Raw genomic sequence first — 19595 nt, 5'->3', positions numbered from 1 at the left:
CTTTTCCTACCCCCCACCCACTACCCCCTAGCACACTCTGTCAGATGGGTGCTCTGGTGCACTGTGCCAAGGGTGGGAAAGTGAGACCCTGAAAGGGGTCTACATGAAACTCTCTGAGTCATTCAGAGGCTGTAAAAAGACCCCAATCAGGATTTATTGGACAGAAATATAAAGTAGCCTCATTCTGCAATGTGAGGGATCATGATTCACTTTGGGTTACTTGAGGGAACAGCAGTCTATCTATTCACTGATAAGTGTAAGGCATTAATTCAAATAAACAGCGTAATGAGACTTGCAGACATAGTCAGCACTCGCGGTGGGGGATAAAAGGAAAAACTACTGTTTAATGAGGTAATTTGGATTAAGACAAAACATATTTTTTTTTCCCTCTCACTTCACTGACAATTTGATAACACTGAGAGCTGCAATTTAAATAATGCTGATCATCATCGAGATATCGCTCCCACTGAAATGCAGACGTCACATGATGAAACGGGGGTAAATCCCCGGCTGAGGTCAGTGACTAACGCCGCCGCTGTTTGAGAAACACAGCGCTTTAATCTCCCTTTTGCTCCATATCGAGGTATTATGCAAGCTAACCTGGGGGTCAGATAATTAAGATGGAAGAGATAAGCTCGCTCCGTCAGGTCCAAAATGTTCCCCGGGTATATGTGGAGGTGCGGTTTGTACACCCGCTGCGACTGACAGGCTAATCCCTCTTGTCGCCATTAAGACCAGTCGTTAAATCTGCAGTTTCTGCTGTCCTGCATAGCTCCATTTAAGAGGGATCACACTGTCCCACAACCGTTTTTCCGTTTGTCCCGACAGCTGTTGATAACGCCGAACTCCAGGGAGCACAATATCTCTGTTGTATTAAACTGCCCAAATCACATGACCACGTGCTCACCCTTATTTATAGATTTCTGCAAGCTGTTTGTTACACAGTAATGTTGTGGGTTTTAATCCCTCGGCTGTGGTGTGTGTGTGTGAGTGTGTGAGCGTCATGGGAGTAGATGGAGGAGACATACTCACATGTTGTACAGGACACACCAGCCACAGTGGGGGTCACCGGAGCTGAGGCACTCAGCACAGGTACCGTACTGCTCACAGGCCTCCACGGGGACCTGAGCCACCTGAACCGGGAGGATGACAGGGAGGGTTAAAGCACATGTACACTGATACATTAATACAGAAAAAAAGACAGGAAAAAAGTATACAGACTGCACTGTTCTCCAGTGCTTGCTTCAACAAAATGTTTTGGCATCTGTGAATGTATGGACATGATTCCAGTGGCAGTCAAATTGAATTGACTGCACACAAAAACAATTCTGTTGTGTACACTGGCGGTGCGTCAATAGAGGGCGCTAGGGCGCTGCCCCTCTTAAAATTTTGCGATGAAAAAAAAAAAGGAAGAAAAAATAATATAATATATATTGTCAAAAAACATTATATACCAAATAATTTAAATAAGAAATATATCGTGTTGACGCGCTAAATGTGTGTGGGAGACCGTAAGCCCCTGTCAACAACCACTTAAATGTGACCAAATATAAGATATCGCCGTTCATCATCACTGAGGAAAGCCCCTCCCCGCTCGGGGCGCCGGCCAAATGGAAGTCTTTGGAAGCGAGCAAACATTTCAGGGGCGTTACGGCGAGGACAGCTTCTCATTGGCGGATGAAACGAGAATCCTAGAGCGCACAAAAGTGCGCCCTAGCCAATGACATTGTTTCTTATTGCAACGTGGTTGGACTATTCGTCAAATCAGAGACCTTTATCATTCCCTCACAGCCTATACAGCTCCCACGTAGCTACGCGATGAACATAGCTAGCAGAGACTTTGATTATGTCAGTATGGCGACTGAAAACTCTGTGGTATCTCTACGCGAAACACCTTTCAACCGACGATCAGATGTTGACAAGAAGAGGCTGAAAGAGTTGGGACCCGAACGTCCGGATTTAAAAATTCAGCAGCAAAACACTGACCGCGGGAGGACGTACACTCGCAGCTTCTCCTCAAGCCGATATGCTAACCGGAGCTAGTTAGCTGGATGCTCAGTGAGTAATGCATTTTTTTGTTTCCCCTGTCTGTTGTTCCAAAGTCCTGGGACTGAAACACTCTGGACTACAACGGGGATGAGGGATCTAAAGCACTTCACCGAGAAGTGTAAGAAACACGAATCTTGCCGCAGCCATCTAGCTAACAGCATGAAGCTAAGCCTGTTTGGAATAATGGACTGTGTGAAGTTCTGTGGTGCATTTGAGTTGGCCCTGCGTGGTCCTGATGAGAGCGAGAACTCTGATAACCCAGGGATGTTCTGTGGCTTGGTGGACGTCGTCGCCTCACTTGACAGTGCACTGAAAGAGCATCTCCAGAGCGCGACTGTGTTTAAGGGAACATCCAAAACAGTCCAGAATGAGCTTCTTGACTGTATGCTGTCTGTTGTGAGGGAACAGATCATAAGTGAAGTTCAAAGCAGCGATTGTCTATCGATCCAAGCAGATGAGACCATGGACATTAGCACAAAAACCCAACTTGTGCTTGTGCTTCGCTACATCCATGGTGCTAATGTGGAGGAAAGATTCTTTGAGTTCATCCCTCTGCAGTCAGCTACAGCAGAGGCCATTGCCGTGGCATTAAAAGAACGCCTTGCTGCCATCCTCCCAGGTGAGCAGAAAAGTAAACTCATCTGCCAGGCATATGACGGTACCAGTGTAATGAGGGGTGCCACTTCAGGTGTTATTAAGTGCTATTTAAACCGCGCCGCCCAACTGCGGCCCCTCACCCCCCCGCCAAAAAAATGTCACCAGCCGCCACTGGTTGTGTACAATGATCCACATCAGACGGTTATTTTCAAGCCTTTCGGCATTTTCAATGTGACTCCTTTACTTGAAACCTGAGAATAAAGCAGATATCTGGAAGTACAAATCCTAACCCAAGGGCAGCAGGAGAGAAACGAAACTTCAAACCACAGACATTCAGTTAGAGGCTACAAAAGTATTGAGAACCCTCACATGCTCTTGTATGCTCTGCCTCTATTAAGGTAGACGTAATGGAGTTTGCCGTCACGGTTCGGACTATACGGATCCTCCGTGTTGTCGTTTTATTACCTTTTTTTTAATGGAGGTGCAACTCAATCTTGGTTATAATACCATATGCAATAATATGATATTTGTATTCTGTTTGAAAGTTCTCAGGACAAAAAAAAGATACTGACGTACGAATGAATCTGGCCAAAACAAAAATGTTGTGTGTAAAGGCCTTTAGTGTGACAAAAGCAACAATAGCAAAGGAAAAAAAGAACGCCATGGAATGGAGATAAGGCATTCAACCAAAACATCCTGATGAAATAATCAGCAGTTGTGATGAGGAGAGACCAGAGCCCATTTCATCATTTTGTCCATTTTGCAACACAAGGAAGCCTCATCACTGCTCACACCGGAGTTTTCTCAGAGGAAAACAACTCTTTTTTCGTACTTTTTGCAGCTGACACAAATTTGCAACATGCAGCATTGTGGTTTTTTGCCAACAGATATTTTGTTCCTCAGATGTCAGAAAACACATGAAATGACACCACAGCTCTTTTAGAGGCATTCTTATTATTAACTTTCCTTTGAAACATTTGACAAAGGATGTTGTTGCACGACTAAAGCATGACAGCTCGTGGACCTCTGCTATAGCAATTACACTGGAATAATGCAATATGATAATGTAATGTGTTTCAATGGAATCGTAACGTGATGAAATCATATACAGATTTATATATATATATATATATATACTTGATAATGTTATGTTCATTTTGCACTAAAGCTCTAAATTAAATGAAAAAATGAGAAAAACAAGTCATCTACATTATTATTTCATATAATAAATTCATATTTGCTTATTGAACTTCCAGAAAAAAAGGCAATATTTACAGTGGGTAAAAATAGCATTTAACACGTCACCATTTTTCTCAGTAAATATATTTCTAAAGGTGCTATTGACAGCCAATCAGCTGGCTGGAATCCAATAGAAAATCAATGGAAAGAGCTGAAGATCAGATTTCCCACAGAAGCTTCAAGATTTGAAGACTGTTTGAGCCAAAATCACACCTGAGCAATGCATGGGACTAGTTTATCATACAGGAGGCGTCTTGTACGTATTAAATACATTTCAGGAAGCGTGTTCAATACTTTTCCCCTGTGTCATACCATTTTATTAGACATAATTCAATTTCTGAACTTATCTGTTTGGTTTTCTTTGTATGCATGGATTACGTGGGTTGTTACCAACATCTGGTGAAAATGTCATGTCAACAGCAACTTTAGAAATATATTTACTGATAAAAATGGTGACGTGTTCAATACTTATCTTACCTGCTGTATATGTATCATTATCGTTATATGAAATCTCCCAGTCCACATTGGTTTATGCTGCTATTTTTGCTGCTATCAAACAAGCAAAAAGTCGTAGTCAGACAGACGGCCACGCACTCCACTGCTGCTGCAACCTCCTCGTGGGAATGTATGTATGGCATGAGCTCAACATGCCGGGCAGCAGCAGCAGCCCAGCACTCAGCTGCAGCGTGTGCCCGCTTATTTTATACTTTGTTATTATTCAAGGTCTGGACGTATGATGCAAGCAATTTCCTGATGTAAGTAATCACAAATGAAGAGCGGATTATGGATTAGAGTGTCTCCGGTGCTCCTGATAGCATAAGTGGGTGCTCTCTCAGGTCTGCGTTGGCAAAATGGATTATCTGCTGCTCCCTGTGAAATAACTTTCTCTTTTTTTTTTATCTCTCTCCTGCTGTTCAAAACCCAATAGGTGCATTCCATTAGCAAAATGATTTTGCAGCAGAGGAGGGGCTGTGGTTCTAAGTCCATATGTGACGCAGTGGGCATAATCCATGAATTGTTGCGGACCGGTGCTCGTCTAAACTAACAAAGTTGGTCTGCGACCGTGAAGCAGCGTGACCTTTACAAGGGGAGAGCTATGGATCTTCTGCTTCCTGCTTCCCCGCGAAGAATCAAATGTGAAGCTCTCGCTGCACATAAGAGTTGATGTTCAGTGGAACGGACCCGAGCAGGAACGCACTGTGTTGAATCCAAATGAAATCAAAAGACATGACCTTAGGCTTTACGTCTCACAAGGTCCAACAAGCAGAGCGGCTCGGCATGTGAATTAGAATCGGTTACATAGTTAACACGTCACAGAATAACCATAATTAGAAGATCGCTTTCACACGGCTCTCAACATGGCGACGGCTGAGCCGGTGGCTAGCAGTAGCAGCTAACGGTGCTAGCAGCAAACAGTGCTGACAGAGCTAACAGTGAACAAAGGGGGGATATTAGTAAATCCCCCTTTTTATGTGTCTAAAAAGAAGGTGGTTGCTAACAAGTGGCTAGATGAAACTATAAAACGTCACCATATATTAAATGTTATAAATGTAATGACACACAGGAGTCAATCTGGTCCTGTTGACATTTCTACTTTTAATCATTTCTACGTTTTTCATCAAAAGTTCACATTGTGGAGATGAGTTTCACTTCTCGTGTAATGAATATACAATGTGCTTTTATCATCTTTCTTCCATGTGGATTGCTGAATGAAGCCTTCGCCCTCACTTCATGCTCATACTGTCGATGCTTCATACAGCATTCATGATCAGCAGTGTTTCTCATCGAGCTTTTGTTCGTCTAGTCTTCTCTGAGGTCGTTTCTCCAGAAGAAGCTGATTAATTAAAGCAAACACAGAAAACCAAACGAAAACCATTCGTGCCCAAGAAGTGAGAAATCTCCGTCTGGCTGCCTTTTTGAATGTGAAGCGTGGATCGGTGAATCACGGCAGAGTCGGAGGATGACGTCCACTTTTCCAGCTCTGGGAATTATAAAATCCTCATCTTTTCACAACATCTGGGAAGCCCTCACACTAATGCTCGATCTTATCATCTTATCGGCTCGCTATCGCTTTAACACTTTCATCCGGATTTACTGGAACTTTACGAATGTTGTCAAATGAGCATGCAGGCTTATAGACCCCTGCCCTCCTGTCATCCTATCTCCTCTGTCTGCCGCTGGCAAATCCTCAGCCATCACTAGAAGCATACGGTCAAGGGGTTATCTGGTCATATCGATGGCCAAAGTGCAAAACCTCCTATCTGCAAAATGATCCAGGAAAAGTGAGGGAAAACCTGCTATCTGCACTTTGTGCTTTTCTTTTTCTTCTTTTACTATTTTGTATTATGTATTGGGTATCCTTAACGAATAGAATTCTGCAAGAAATGTTGTATTCTCCAAAAAAAATGCATTTTTCAGATAGATTGTTTTTGGGTAACAGCAAGAAAAGTTAGTTTTCAGTTGTATATTTTGTTTCCATCATTGGTATAGAGACAGTAGCTTCACTTTATTACAGATCCCCTTTAACTTTCTCAAAGCCTGCTAAGAGCTGTACAGCAAACACAAATTGGTGTGAAGCTAATATTGTCACAATAACCAGTAAACTACCAGCTACAACAGGACACACCTCCCAACAACCAGCGTTAAATATCACCTGAGCAACATCTGGTGGGAGTTCATTAAGGCTAGTTAGCAAGTTGAAATAGTGTTGATACATGGTTGTAATGTCCATTCCAGGAAATGCAGTGGAAATTGTTTATAGTGATCACAATTACAGTTATCAACCGTTTATATGGAGGGAATCATTACAAATGCTGTTTAAATAATTTGGTTTTCACGTATAGTCCGCTTAAAGGGTTCCCTTTGGGTCTTTTTCAGACATGACAACACATGGAAAACATTTTTGAATCTACAGTAATTCTTTGTTCTTTTCCTCAGCTCCCATGCCACTCTGCCTCGTGGCAACCTGTCTGCTTCTGGACCAGAGCAACGGAAAAAAAAAACTAGTCTCCTCAAGGTTTATGACAAACTGCCAAAAATGAGCAAAAGACATGCAGCAGTGAAATTTGGTGCCAGGCTACCATGTTATGGCTGCCGCAGGGATGGAGACGGAAAACAAATGCTCACGGGGAAAAAAACACCTGTTGTTGAAGCTCGACTGTGTTTCGAAACAATCAATACAATTCAGTCAATCTGTCTCATTACTTTATATTTATATGATACATATACAAATGTCAATCAAATGGTAATCTGCATGAGAAACAACAATAATCCGCTTGACGTAATCAATTTGACCCAGACAGACAGGATCACTATACAATATTTACATTGCACAATGTAAACCTGACTGAACCTAATTAATCCCACAACAACCAGTTAGAAATCCATGGAAATTGAGCACATCTGGAACACGACTGATGATGTTGGTAGATAGTGAGCTTGTCGGATCTGAGCTGTAGGGGTATATGTCAGATTTAACAAAAAATGGGGACTACTGCTGTAGAGTACACTCACATGCAGGTGAGACAGACAGAGAGACAGACAGACAGACAGACAGAGGTGCAGAGAAACAAAGAAGTGGATGGGTGCATTAATTTAACATTTTACAGAGTGGCACTATGGGAGATTGCCCTGCAAAAAACCCTGCAGCGGTTTCCCCTCTTCTCCAAGGTTTAAAGCCTTCGCCATCATTTCACAGACAGACGAGTGACATTCAGTGAGGTGAGTGTGTGTTTGGATACCGAGCATTTCTATTCTTAGAAATGATCAAACTAAAGGCACGCAGGGAGGAAGAAAAGATTAACTGCCGGGAAGAGAGTTATTTTCCTTTTTTTTTCTTCATATCAATAATGGATCCCAAATGATGCTTTGCGGACACAGACACAAACACATGCATCCACACGCGCACACACACACACACACACACACACACACACACACACACACACACACACACACACTCTGATCCCCTCTTTTCTCTCCTCACTCTTCATCATCATGCTAACCCTGCGTGTTTCACTCGGCAGGAGACAGAGAGGCTCATTGTTATTCCACGAGGGTCGGCTGATCTCAGCCAAATCTGTCTGTGCCTCGCTCCTCATTCCACCTCATTCCTGTATTGTTTGGCTCCCAGGAATCAGAAAATCTCTCATCCCTGGGATCTGCTAGAAATGTGGGAGATCTGCGCGTGAAGCCCTCCCTCTGGGGGATTCCTCACAGGGAAATGGGAAGGGAAAGCTGAGCAAAGAGGGAGAGGGAGAGAGGGAGAGGGAGAGAGGAAGGCCTCGCTCTGCTCCGAGCTCCTCGGGGCTACAAAGCCAAAGCTCTTCTAATATTGAGAGAAAACGCGTGGCCACGCTGCGTCTGGTAGTTGCTCGGTTATTATGTGTCACTGGAGGCAGAGTGAAGCGAGGAGCCGGCCATCTCCTTGAAGGAAGCATGTGTCTCTCCTTGAAAGACCGGAGCCCATCAATAAGTGATGCTCTGTCTCTTCCAGTCCATCACACAGAAGGAGGAGCTGCCACGATTTGTTTTAGACGACGGCGCCCCAACACAATGCCGTCTCCACTCTCGCCTCGCTTTGCAGAGGCCGCCGCTTGTTTTTGTTCAACTCGATGCTTTTTACGGCTCCGCTGACAGTTTTTCAAGATTCCCAGAAAAGAGTTTTTCGAGCCAAAAACAAAATAAAAAAATGGACACAACTGCAATTGCGCCAAAGCCCTTTGCCTTGTCTGCCCTGTGACTCCAGCTCGATACATTCCAGCAGTCAGAACACAACTGAGAGCAGCGATAGGGGGCTCCTTTTTTTTTGGCCGCACTGACACCTAATCCCATTTCACAGTGCCATGCAGCTGCGCCAAAATAATCACTTGATGGGAGTTGAAAGTGATTACCACTGTTCACTCTTATCTGCAATGAGCGCAGAGAATATCGTCCAACAACAACAACAACAACTGCTCGCCTCTGTGATGCCGGGCCAAGTGACGAGCAGACGAGGGGGGCGGGGGGGTGTATGCAGCCATGCAGAAAAAATAAATAAAAGCAGCCGCTAATGGTTTTCTATGGTGTGTGTGTGTGTGTGTGTGTGTGTGTGTGTGTGTGTGTGTGTGTGTGTGTGTGTGTGTGTGTGTGTGTGTCATGTACAAAAGATGTACGCACTGTAAGGCGATTCGCATGGATAAGTAATTAGAACAGCGGCCCGTCCCCTCACACACATTTAACAATCCCCTCCGCTTGGGAGTGTTTGGAAGTTGCCACATTGGATTTTGGGGATAATCATCTGGTCGGATTCCAAATAAATTGCATTAATTCATCGTTCAACACGAATTCATGTTTTTGATTGAAAACTGTTTTTACTGCTAATTCCCCAGCTGTACAGGCTGACGAGGCGAACTGAAACGCTGGTATCTGGGCACAAGAAAAGAAAAAAAGCCAAACATATCATTTTGCAATTAAACAAAATCCAATCAACTCCTCAGAAAAAAAGTGTGCGTCTAAAAAAAAACAACACATGTTTATATTATATTGCATGTTTGTTAGTAACATTTTCACCCGCAAATGGCAAAAAAAAAAAAAGGAACCTCTCTTGCATGCAAAGTCAAAACTACTGGAGCCGCAGTCTCTCTCGCTCAAGGATGTGTCAGCGATGGCGACCGCTCGCTGTCACAGAGGCCACGAACTCGTGGGCTTCCAGCTGAAGGACGGTCTCGCTGCTCGCTGCATCAACCCGCCCTCCCCCCCCCCGACAGCAGCAGCAACATGAGGGCTTTTCCTCACCTGATTGTCAGACATGACATAGAGAGAGTTCCTGTCCAGGGAGAAGGCCATGTCTCGGAGGATGGGGCTGCTATCCTTCATCACGGTCACCGTCTCGTACAGCACTCCTCCCACCAGAGGACCGTCCACGCGGATCTGCAGAGGCACAGGCAAATACAGAGAGGAGACCCAGCTGTGATTAAATGGTCACAGTACTTTGACATTTGTTGTCTGCTTTAAAAGAAACGAGATAAACAGCCACTTTCACGTTTAGCTTATGTTTTTTGGTACATTTTCTTGTGACTTGTTTCACATTTGGGTGATTGTTGCAATGCCGAACATTTCAAAGATGTCTTATTTACACGCGTCAATCCATTTCTCCAGTCACAACATGTCCTCTTGTACATTTCCATTTTGTTCCGCAACAAATAGACGTTAATCAGTTGAAAACTCCTCTCCAGCGATCAGTTGGAACATTAGCTCATTTGCAGAGAAGCTGTTTGTGTGAAATGACAGCCTGTTCATTTGTGCCGGAGTGAGAAGTGCTCTGAAGTAAATCACTGAAAATGTGCAAATTCTTACTGGAAGCAACACTTGACAGACTGATGGTGAGCACTGTAGTGCAATCGCTTCATTATTCATTCACGTCACCTAGGAATGGCGCGTGCATTGTGCAGTTTAGACTGAGAGGAGTACACAGAAAACATCTGCTGCTACTCACTCAGTTGTCCACCCCCGAGGTTACAGCGAGACTTTGAAAACGTGCTCACTTGAGCTCAGCCTAAATTTGACTTTGGAATGACTTTGAGGCAGAAATCTTTCGGGGCTTATTAAATGCCAGCGCGGAGAACAAAATGCCCACTGGTGAAGGGGTCTCGGTTCTCTTCTTCACCGCCTCCGCCTACAAACAAGACGTGCGGTTGCAGCGAAGCAGACGAAATAAGCGGGGGCTGTCTTTGTAATAAGTGGCGCACTGATGTTGGCGCTGTCCAGAGGCAGCTGTGTGAGGACGTGAAAGTGTTTGTGAAGATGTGAAGCGGTGAGTGAGCTGGAAAGCCCTTTTGTTATTGCTGATAAAAAAAAACTACCCGTTAGTCACGACATACCGAAAGGGTTTTAACTTTTCATCGTCTTAAATTGCATAACCATCGACAAGGCAGAGCTCCTTCCATTTTTTTATTTCACAAAAATACCTTCGTTTGCACTCGTGAATCCCATCTTTCACCATTGGTGCGGCAATGATGTGAATTGCATCACACGGTAACAATAACGTGACACTTGGAATAAAAGTCAGAAATGTGAAATGAGAGAGAAAACTCTGAATAAAGCAGGAAAGTAAGAGAAAAAATAAAATCCTCATTAGCTATGCAAACACAGGTTGAAGCTTTATTTAAATTCCATTAACCATGTGATGCAATTACAGTAAAGCGGAATGAATTCCTCACTCACAATAATTGAAATAAACGCACGATAATGAAGAATTGGAGCAGAGAATTGTTGAAATGTGTTTTGCGAAACGTCTGCAGTGTGTTTCACGCCAGCGAGACTCAGGCGACCTCGCCACCCAAATCAAATTTGACTGCATAAGATTTTGAATGCGTGCCAGGTCTGGCTGGCGCTCACATGGTGGCAGAGCCTCCGCCGTCTCTCAATGGGGACAGTCAATCAATACCAACTGATTACATGATTGGATCCCCTGGGCACCAAAACTTCATCAATCAATCACGCCTCCACCTTCCAGGCAGCTGTGCCTCTCTACCCGTCAGCTCCGCCAGACAACAGACAAGAAGGAAGAAAAGGAGGGAGAAATTGTGTGTGTGTGTGTGTGTGTGTGTGTGTGTGTGTGTTAGTTTATGTGGGAGGGAGGGCACATACTAGTGTGGGGTGGGGGGGGGGGCTGTACTGGGAGTGAGGGGCGTCATCCTCTGCATACAAAAACACCAAAGTAATGAGCACAATAGTGACACGATATCGTCTGTTGATTCCAGATCACAAGAGGATACCGTGCCTCTCGCCGGTTATTACCTCGACACCGTGCACAAGCCTGTCCTTTTTAAAATAGTCATTTCATAGACAGATTTATCTCCGAGCTGAGCTTCTTTCTCCCTCGCGCTCATTGTCTGGTTTCTTTCTCGTGCCCCTTCTTCTCTTCCTCCTCCTCCTCCATTTCCCATCCGTCCTCTCCCTCACACCACTATCCCACACAGCAATGGAGCCAGTCTACATTATTGTTTCCCACACTCTTCATTTCATAAATAGCTTAGATTGAAACCAGAGCATGTCAGCGTTTCTGTGGTGAAACCATGTTAAGAAATAAATACAAATATGGAGTCTAGAGAAGCACAGACACTGAGCCGTGTGTGCTTTTAGTTGAAGATGCTGAGGTGGACTGAGGGATGAGCTCAGACAAAACACTGACCCGTCGTGACCGATCCGCGGTGTTTGATTTCAGCGGTTCTAAAAGTGTTTTTTTTTTATCATTTAAAGCAGGGCTGACCAGACAGAAGCCCTCTGGGAGCACAACAGGTCCTCAATCTCTCCTTAAGCCCCACAGCTCCCTAATGAGAGTAAGGCGGGTTTAATTGGTTTTATAATGAGCCTGCTTGTAGGAAGCGGCACACAAAGCCACGCACACGCGCTTTGTCTACGCACACGCAGGCACGCAAACAAAGACGCACGCACGCTCGCGCACAAACACCCTTGCCGCTCTCATTCAATCTGCAGCTGTAAATTCTGTGCATGATCACTTGTTGGGATCAATACGCCATCTCATGGATTATTGCGTTTTAGGAACACACACCCAAAATGCGGCAATCCGTGTAGTGCAGAATTAGGGCCCCGTTCTCACTTGTCAATGGAAGAATCCATGAACGCCGTCACGTGGATGGATCCCATTCATGACGACAGCGAGACACAAATGCCACTATGCGCTCCCTCGCACGCAGATCAATCGGTCGATCGGGGATCAGACACATTGCCAGAGGAGCTCAGAGCGCCTTCTGTGTGATCTCGTGTGTCGAAATCAGCTGCCGTCGACCGTGCTGGTTATACTTAAGCGTCTTGCTAAAACGCTTCTTTGTTTTTGTGTATCAAAAAAGCAACCTGATCCGCCTGAGATACAGGAAGTGGCTAGATTTGAATGCAGTCTCATTGGAGTAGTTAGGACATTGCTTTAAGGTCAGTACGAACAACTGCATACTTCCCAAAAAACCTCAGTGAACCTCCTTTTTAAGATTCAGGCAGATTCCCCCTTGTGTGGTCTGTGTCGTCTAAGAGAAGAACTGATTTGCCATTAATACCACATGTTCCTATGACCTCACTGAGCTCCTCCATTTCTTTTTCTCTTCCCAGCGTCTCACAGCTGACGAGGATATATATTTAACCCATGAATAATATTTAAGCCAATAACAGCGGTATCCTTCCTGCTGCTGAAATTCCCTTTTCGCAGAACCTGCCGATGGATATAAACAACCCGGCTTAGTATGGCTTCCACAAACAGATATGCAACATGAGCCCATGTGCTCCGAACGAAAACAGCCTCCCTTTTTTTTTTTATGGGGGTTTGCATCATAAATGCTCGGCTGCACTCTCATCCTGTGAGAGCCAAAGAAAACAAAAAACAACTGTCACTTGGCTTAACTCAGGTTGGCTCTGTTGTAAAGCTGCCACGAGCAATATACACTCACCCGCACGTCTCTCCTGTGAGTATTTACACGTGGGGTTGATTTTTTTTTTTTTTCGATCCATTTCAGACGATGATTTTTATTCGCGCTGAGAGGAAGTATACATGTAAATGTCTGAACCACTGCTTTTCCGCTGCAGATGGGGAAGCTTTGTAAAGCAGATGATTGCTATGTTTATGTGGTAATAGCTGTCCAATCTAAAAAAGAAAAGAAAAAGAAAGTGTGTCCATATGTGGCCAGCCAGTCTAACCTAAACATATGGATGATGACCCAGGAGGCAGGCAGCTCTCTGTTAAACCGATCATTCTCAATCTGCCACTCTGACCAGGTTTCATCTGTCCCCGAAGGCCGGCCTGTCCAAACACGAACGATGCTGCTTAATTTATTCCACAAACAAAACTTGTCGTCCTCGGCCTTTACGTGACATTTAGCTGGAAATAAGTGACTCGTCCTGCATGTAAACATCGGATTTGATGAGATGTATTGTAACCCACCAAAAAGTAAATAAGTCGCAATCTGGCAGGAGACCACGGATAAATCTTCCATTGCAGCGGGACAGAGGGGCCACAGAGTGAAAACACACGCAAGACTAGGTCTAAAGTGGACGTGCACAGACTGTGAGACAGATTTTGGCACTGGATCAACACGGGCCATGCGAAGCAACATAAGGGCCAGACAACTGGCCACCTTTTAGGGTTGAGTGGCCGTGCATATGGTCCAATCGAGGATGACAGCCGAGGAGAGCGCGGGGCATTGATTAGCCCACATAACCATCACGGCTCTGTGAATGCTAATGAGACGGCGCTCGGGAAAGAGCTGGGATGCGGCGGCTGCTGAAAAAAAAACGAAGAGCGTTCGGCGGAGAGGCGGGGCCACGAGGGTGGGGATGTGTATTACAGGGCAAGGACTAATCATTCAGCCATCACATTAGCTACAGTCACAAAGAGAGGCGTATTGATCCCGGCCCACGAGATGTGCTTTATGTTAGCAAGTGCCCCAACCTAAACGGGATTACCAACTGGGCTGGAAGGAGAGGTCATGGCGTGTGAGCGTGTGCGTGTGCAGGGTTTTGTTGTGTTTTCTTTAGGGTTATTGTGAAAAGCCTTCCAGTTGCAGGGGCCGTTATTTTCAGTTTCGCCTCAACCTTCAGCTGCATGGCGAGCGTCCAAGTCTTCATACCACAATTTCTACAACTTAACCACAGTCTCCTCTCAGTCTCTGCATGTTCACGTCTTTTCTCTCTCCTCGAGGACACGGTTTCCTGTTCCCTCTTTCCTGTCCTCCTCCGTACGCCCCCGGTCTCTCCAATCATTCCCATTGTGTTTTTTTCTTCTGGTTCCCACTAACAAAAGCGGTGGGAGGGTGGACAGTGGAACAATTCATGGCACCCGTATGTTTTTCATTTCACTGACCGCAATGCAGTCTCAGTCCTCTTGTGTGCTGCCATTTGTGTGACTGAGCCGGGGAAGGAATGAAAGCACAGAGAGGACGGGGAGAGTTGGAGAGAGGGGGAGCTGCTAAATTAAACTACAGTCAGGAAATAGCACAGCAATAGACACCTGTTATATGTGTTATCACAAAATTGCCTGTCTTTATAGCATTTACTATTTCAGCAGCAGCGAGACATCTAATGGCGATCCGCTCGGAAGACTTTCACCCTCGGGTCCGGCTCCATTCATGCGGTGATGAAAATCCTTTCAATTTAGCCTCAAACACACCTATTCAGCCCGCGCCCCTCGTCTGAAACTCTATTCTAATGATTTCAATCACCAGATCCCCTCTTCCCGGCCCCTGTTTGGAAGCCGTGACTTTGAAAAGTCCAAGTCATTTAGCCGTGCGCTGGAGAATTTCCCCACCCGGTCAACTCTCAGTTAGACATTAATGGGTCCACTATTTGCACATGAGAGTATTTGACTGAAGCTTTAACATTTCCAACCATTTCTAGTGAAATACTGCCGCCGACTAGCTGCAGCAACTGAGGTAAATGTGCATATTACAGCGTGGGCATCCTTCAAATGATATTAACCAGCTCTGAGCTAATGCTCCTGCGATCACTGAGCAGTGAAGGCATCGGCGGCTCGCAGGCAGCTGCAGGGATCAGATTTGTGACGCTTCAGTTCAAGGATCCGTTTCCCAGCCCCCGAGTGTTGTCTACCTACGGTGAACTCTTTAAACATGAAAGGGTTTAATCGTGAATTAAAATAATACTGCAGTCGCTCAGTGGCAGGTATGACATCATTGATGCCCTTCTGAAATGGGATGCACACGTCTTAATACAGTCGCGATTCTCAGGGAGGCATCCGGTCGCACTCTGTATGCCATTGTAGTCCAAGTACAAGTATTACTGTGCTCTGCGGAAACATTTCCTCCGAAAAATCAATTCCGCTCAACACCAGTTATGTGTTTGAAGCTGCCACAGGGTAAGTACAAGCATAATGTCATTCTGCACTGTGTCTGCTGCTTACTTACTTGCTAGGATACAGCATCACAGACACAAACATATGCTGTCCTCCTTCAAGTGCAATAAAGTATGAAACCTGGGGAAATGGGTTTGTAGTCTTGTAGTTTTTTGGAGGTGAATGATACAAATATTTGTATTGTATGTATCTAAGCCATGCATGTACCTAATACTTTTGTCTACATTATCCACAAACTCTCGCTTCCAGTTTGGACGCGCCGGCGGCGTCGTGCAAAAATAAACTTCCGTCTTCACAGGAACTTAGGTTTCTACTAGGAAAATCTACTTTGTGAGGGTTTGGAAAGATTGTGGTTGTTGTTTACTTAACTGACTAACAACTCATGTGACTACAGAGGTGACGCACAACTCAAGTGACGACACAGTGAAGCACAACTCATGTGATTATAGCGGCTGACGCAACCAAATAACTCCCTGTTCACTTTTAGCCTCACACGGGACACAAACAGCAGTCTCCTGGGTGAAAGTCCTGTGTTTGTTTAACCCGTCCGACACCCCCTCCCGTCTGCTGCACGCGGACCATCGCACACTTTTTTAAATGGGAGTTGCTTTGACAGTCTAAAGCCTAATTTATGCTTGACGCCTCCGCGAAGGTCGCGGCCCCTTCAGGGGGTTTTCACCTGTCCAAAAACAAATCCAATCCCATGGATTTGGCGTTAAAGATTAGTTTGTGCATGCAGTCCTTCTTGAGCTTGCTCACATTTGTTTTGGAGCATCACCTGAGCAGAGAGTCACCAAACTCATTATTGTTGCAACAAATGGTCACAACCTTGATGTGACTGTACTGTTAATTGTACTGACTGAAATGCTAATCTTGTGCCCACTAGCACGTAGAAACGGTGCCACTGAAAGTTGCATCTGTCAATGCCTCCTGCTGTGAGACCTAAATAGATTACAATAAGGATCGTGAGAGATAGAGATAATGGCTTTTACCTGGATTCACCTCATTAGTGAACGTCATGCAAAGTGTGAAAGCCCCTTTTTTGTATTCAGCTCGGTTACCCGCAGGGTTACATTACTCAGCTAAAATCAACCACCTAAGGCAACACATCTGTGGCAGGTGATGACAGAAATGTCCTGTTGTATTTCTGGACTATTGATAGACGATGACGGACTCATCCATATGCTGCACGGAGCCCGGATAGGGAGACTGCCGGCTATCCCTGTGACCTTTCACCCCGGTTACACCCTTCCTGTGGCAGGCTTGACCTTTGCGATGGCCCTGCTGCCGGAGAGATCCGCTGATGCCATTTATTGTCATGCCCCGTTTCCACTCAGCCTGTCCATTTGGGGGTGATGGAATAGGACCCGCGAGGTGACCCCGCGCTCCTGGGAGGCTCCTGGGAGTCTGAATCATGGCCGTTCATTCTGTCAGTGTAATGACAATCTCTGGCCTTTCGACGCTCTGCACTTAAAGCGGTAATGATGGATTCCTCGCGCTCCTAACCCAAACTTGCTGCTCACTTCCTGAACACATGCACAAAAAAAAAAGTCTTGGTCTACCTTCTTCTTAAATCTGTTTCTTTTTCTTACTTTATATCTCAGTAATTTTACATCTGTCTCTTGTTTCTCCCTTTTTTTTCTTTGCCGGTCTTTGTCTCGCACTGTCTGTCTCTATACTCTCTCTCTCCCTCTCTCTCTCTCTCTCTCTGAGGCTATCTTTTTGTCTCCGATGGCTCATCCAATGAAAGAGCTGCAGTGATGCATATCTGTGCTCCCGGTCTGGACACGTGTGTGTGTGCGTACGTATGTGTGTGTGTGTTGTGTGTGTCAGACAGATTGCTCCTCATAAGACTGAGGCCTCCAGGCTAATGTCACAACAGTCCTCTCATACATTTCCTCAGTCAGCCGCGTGCCTTAACAACTGCGCAGTAAGCAGCGCCCACGGGTGCTACCAAGTCAATCCGGTTAGATCAGAAGGAGGAGCCTTATCGGCGCTTCATGATAATATATCATTACAGTATGCATTCGAAATGGAACATGATGGACAATGAGCTAAATCAACTTCACGAACCTCTCGAAAAGAGGTCATCTTATGCCTGTGGGCTGGGTGGAAGGATCCTACAGCGGTGGGAGAAAAGATCCCTTGGAAAGATCTGAGTGGATGAAACATTCCTATAGATGGCTGCTTTCTGTACATCTGACCCCATCGTGCCAAAGTGGTTACTTACAACCTACCTCGATGCGTCATAGTTAGGTTTGCCATACCTAACTCAAGGGGTCAGTATATTTAAACTAAGTGCTTGTCAGGTTGTTGAACCGCTTCCAGACGCTGCTCTCATACACTGCTACCTACAAAAAGTAATACATACATATATTCAATTTATGTTTGTATTTTTGTAAAATTTTAAATATTATATAGGTGGAGGCTTCAAATAAGCCTAGTTGGCTTTTTGTCTCTTCCTGCACTGTGATATACATTTTCTGTTATGATTTTTTGTTTTATTGTTTGAATTGTGCAAAATAAATAAATCAAATAAAGATCTGACAAAAGCAATTCGTACATAATCCATATAATTGTGAATCAATACGTTTAAAGAGCAACAAAGTACACGTAGAGAAGAGGTCAGACTGGATAGGAAAAACATTGGACTTTCACCCAGGAGACCGCTGTTCATGTACCGCGTGAAACCAGGAAGTGGTTTGCCACAGAACTTCTACTCCCGAAGTTACTTTAACCAGAACCAAGATCTTTTCCTGAGCCTCAGCAAGAAGTTGTGTTGCTTAAAGTACAGTACAGTAGAGTGATGGCTTTGGGTTTTGGATAGTTGTAACAATTTTTTTTAAACATTCTTGGGTACATTCTTTCACTATTTTCTGACCTTTTATAGTCATATTGATTAGTCAATTCAGAAAATAATTGGCAGATGAATCATTAATGAAGTCTGAAGAAGAGCATTAGCGCGAAACATCACTTGTGAATGTGCTAATTAAATGCAGTGAGGATAGCTACAATGTTTGGACACTTTATATTTATTTATATTTCCATTGCTGTCTACTTTTGGTCCAGCACCAGCCGACAACGGTTTTGGACAATTTTAATTGTTTGTCAAAAGGATTATGAACACGTTTTATCATCAGGATTTGAGCTTCTCTCTTTTTTTCCTTCTTCACTCAACTCTTTCATGTATTAAGACTTTGATTAAGGTGAGACGGAGTCTGAAAGTGTGCACCATTATCTTGCCCCTCTCTGACAGCTCCGGTCATTTCAGAACAGTTATAAACACATTTGTCTTCAGACGTGGTCGGATGACGTTTGAACTAGTTCCTGTCAATCACATACTTGTCAGTATTCTGTATTAATAAGAAATCCCTTCACTTGATGATGCAAGCCTGGCAGAGCAGCAGAAACCTAATACTAAAGGAATACTAAATTTAGACTTTAAAAAGGAGAAGGCTGCCGATATTGTATATTTGAACCAAAAGATCAAAACCAACAATACTTTGGTCAATCTCTTAATGATGTCAGAATTAACCAGTCTGTCTGTGGCACTCATCCTCTTTTGTCCCATCTGACTTTAAAAACAGGTCACATGTATATATTTAAAGGATAAAGCTAAGTTCCTAAAACAGCTGCGCAAATGTTGTTTTTAGCGAGATGGAAATAAAAGGTAAATCTGTTGCGGCCTATTTTCTGCTGGAGATTTGGTGTCTTAGTGAGTGTTTACAGCAGCAGAACCGTGTGTGTGGGGTGACTCAAAATAAACTACAGCCCATATTCATAAGATGTCATCCAGTGGCTCACTGCTGTGTTTGCAATAGTCTCTGGACAACAATGGAGGTGTTAGATAGAGGAA

The 19595-nt window shown here is 44.5% G+C and overlaps 1 protein-coding gene across 1 annotated transcript in view; it reads right to left on the bottom strand.

The window, feature by feature from the left end:
• Positions 1-19595, bottom strand: part of LOC306736575 (plexin-A2-like) — a gene marked incomplete at both ends in the record, with an annotated part of 60306 nt that overhangs the window by 34030 nt on the left and 6681 nt on the right. The window contains 2 exons of the mRNA XM_079218222.1: positions 1033-1133; positions 9661-9795. Coding sequence (XP_079074348.1) covers positions 1033-1133; positions 9661-9795 — 236 coding nt within the window. The remainder of the gene's footprint in view (positions 1-1032; positions 1134-9660; positions 9796-19595) is intronic.

The sequence above is a fragment of the Taurulus bubalis genome (genome assembly GCF_910589615.1).
Source record: "Taurulus bubalis genome assembly, chromosome: 5".
Taxonomy (NCBI): Eukaryota; Metazoa; Chordata; class Actinopteri; order Perciformes; family Cottidae; genus Taurulus; species Taurulus bubalis.
This window is presented reverse-complemented; position numbering and strand designations above follow the sequence as displayed.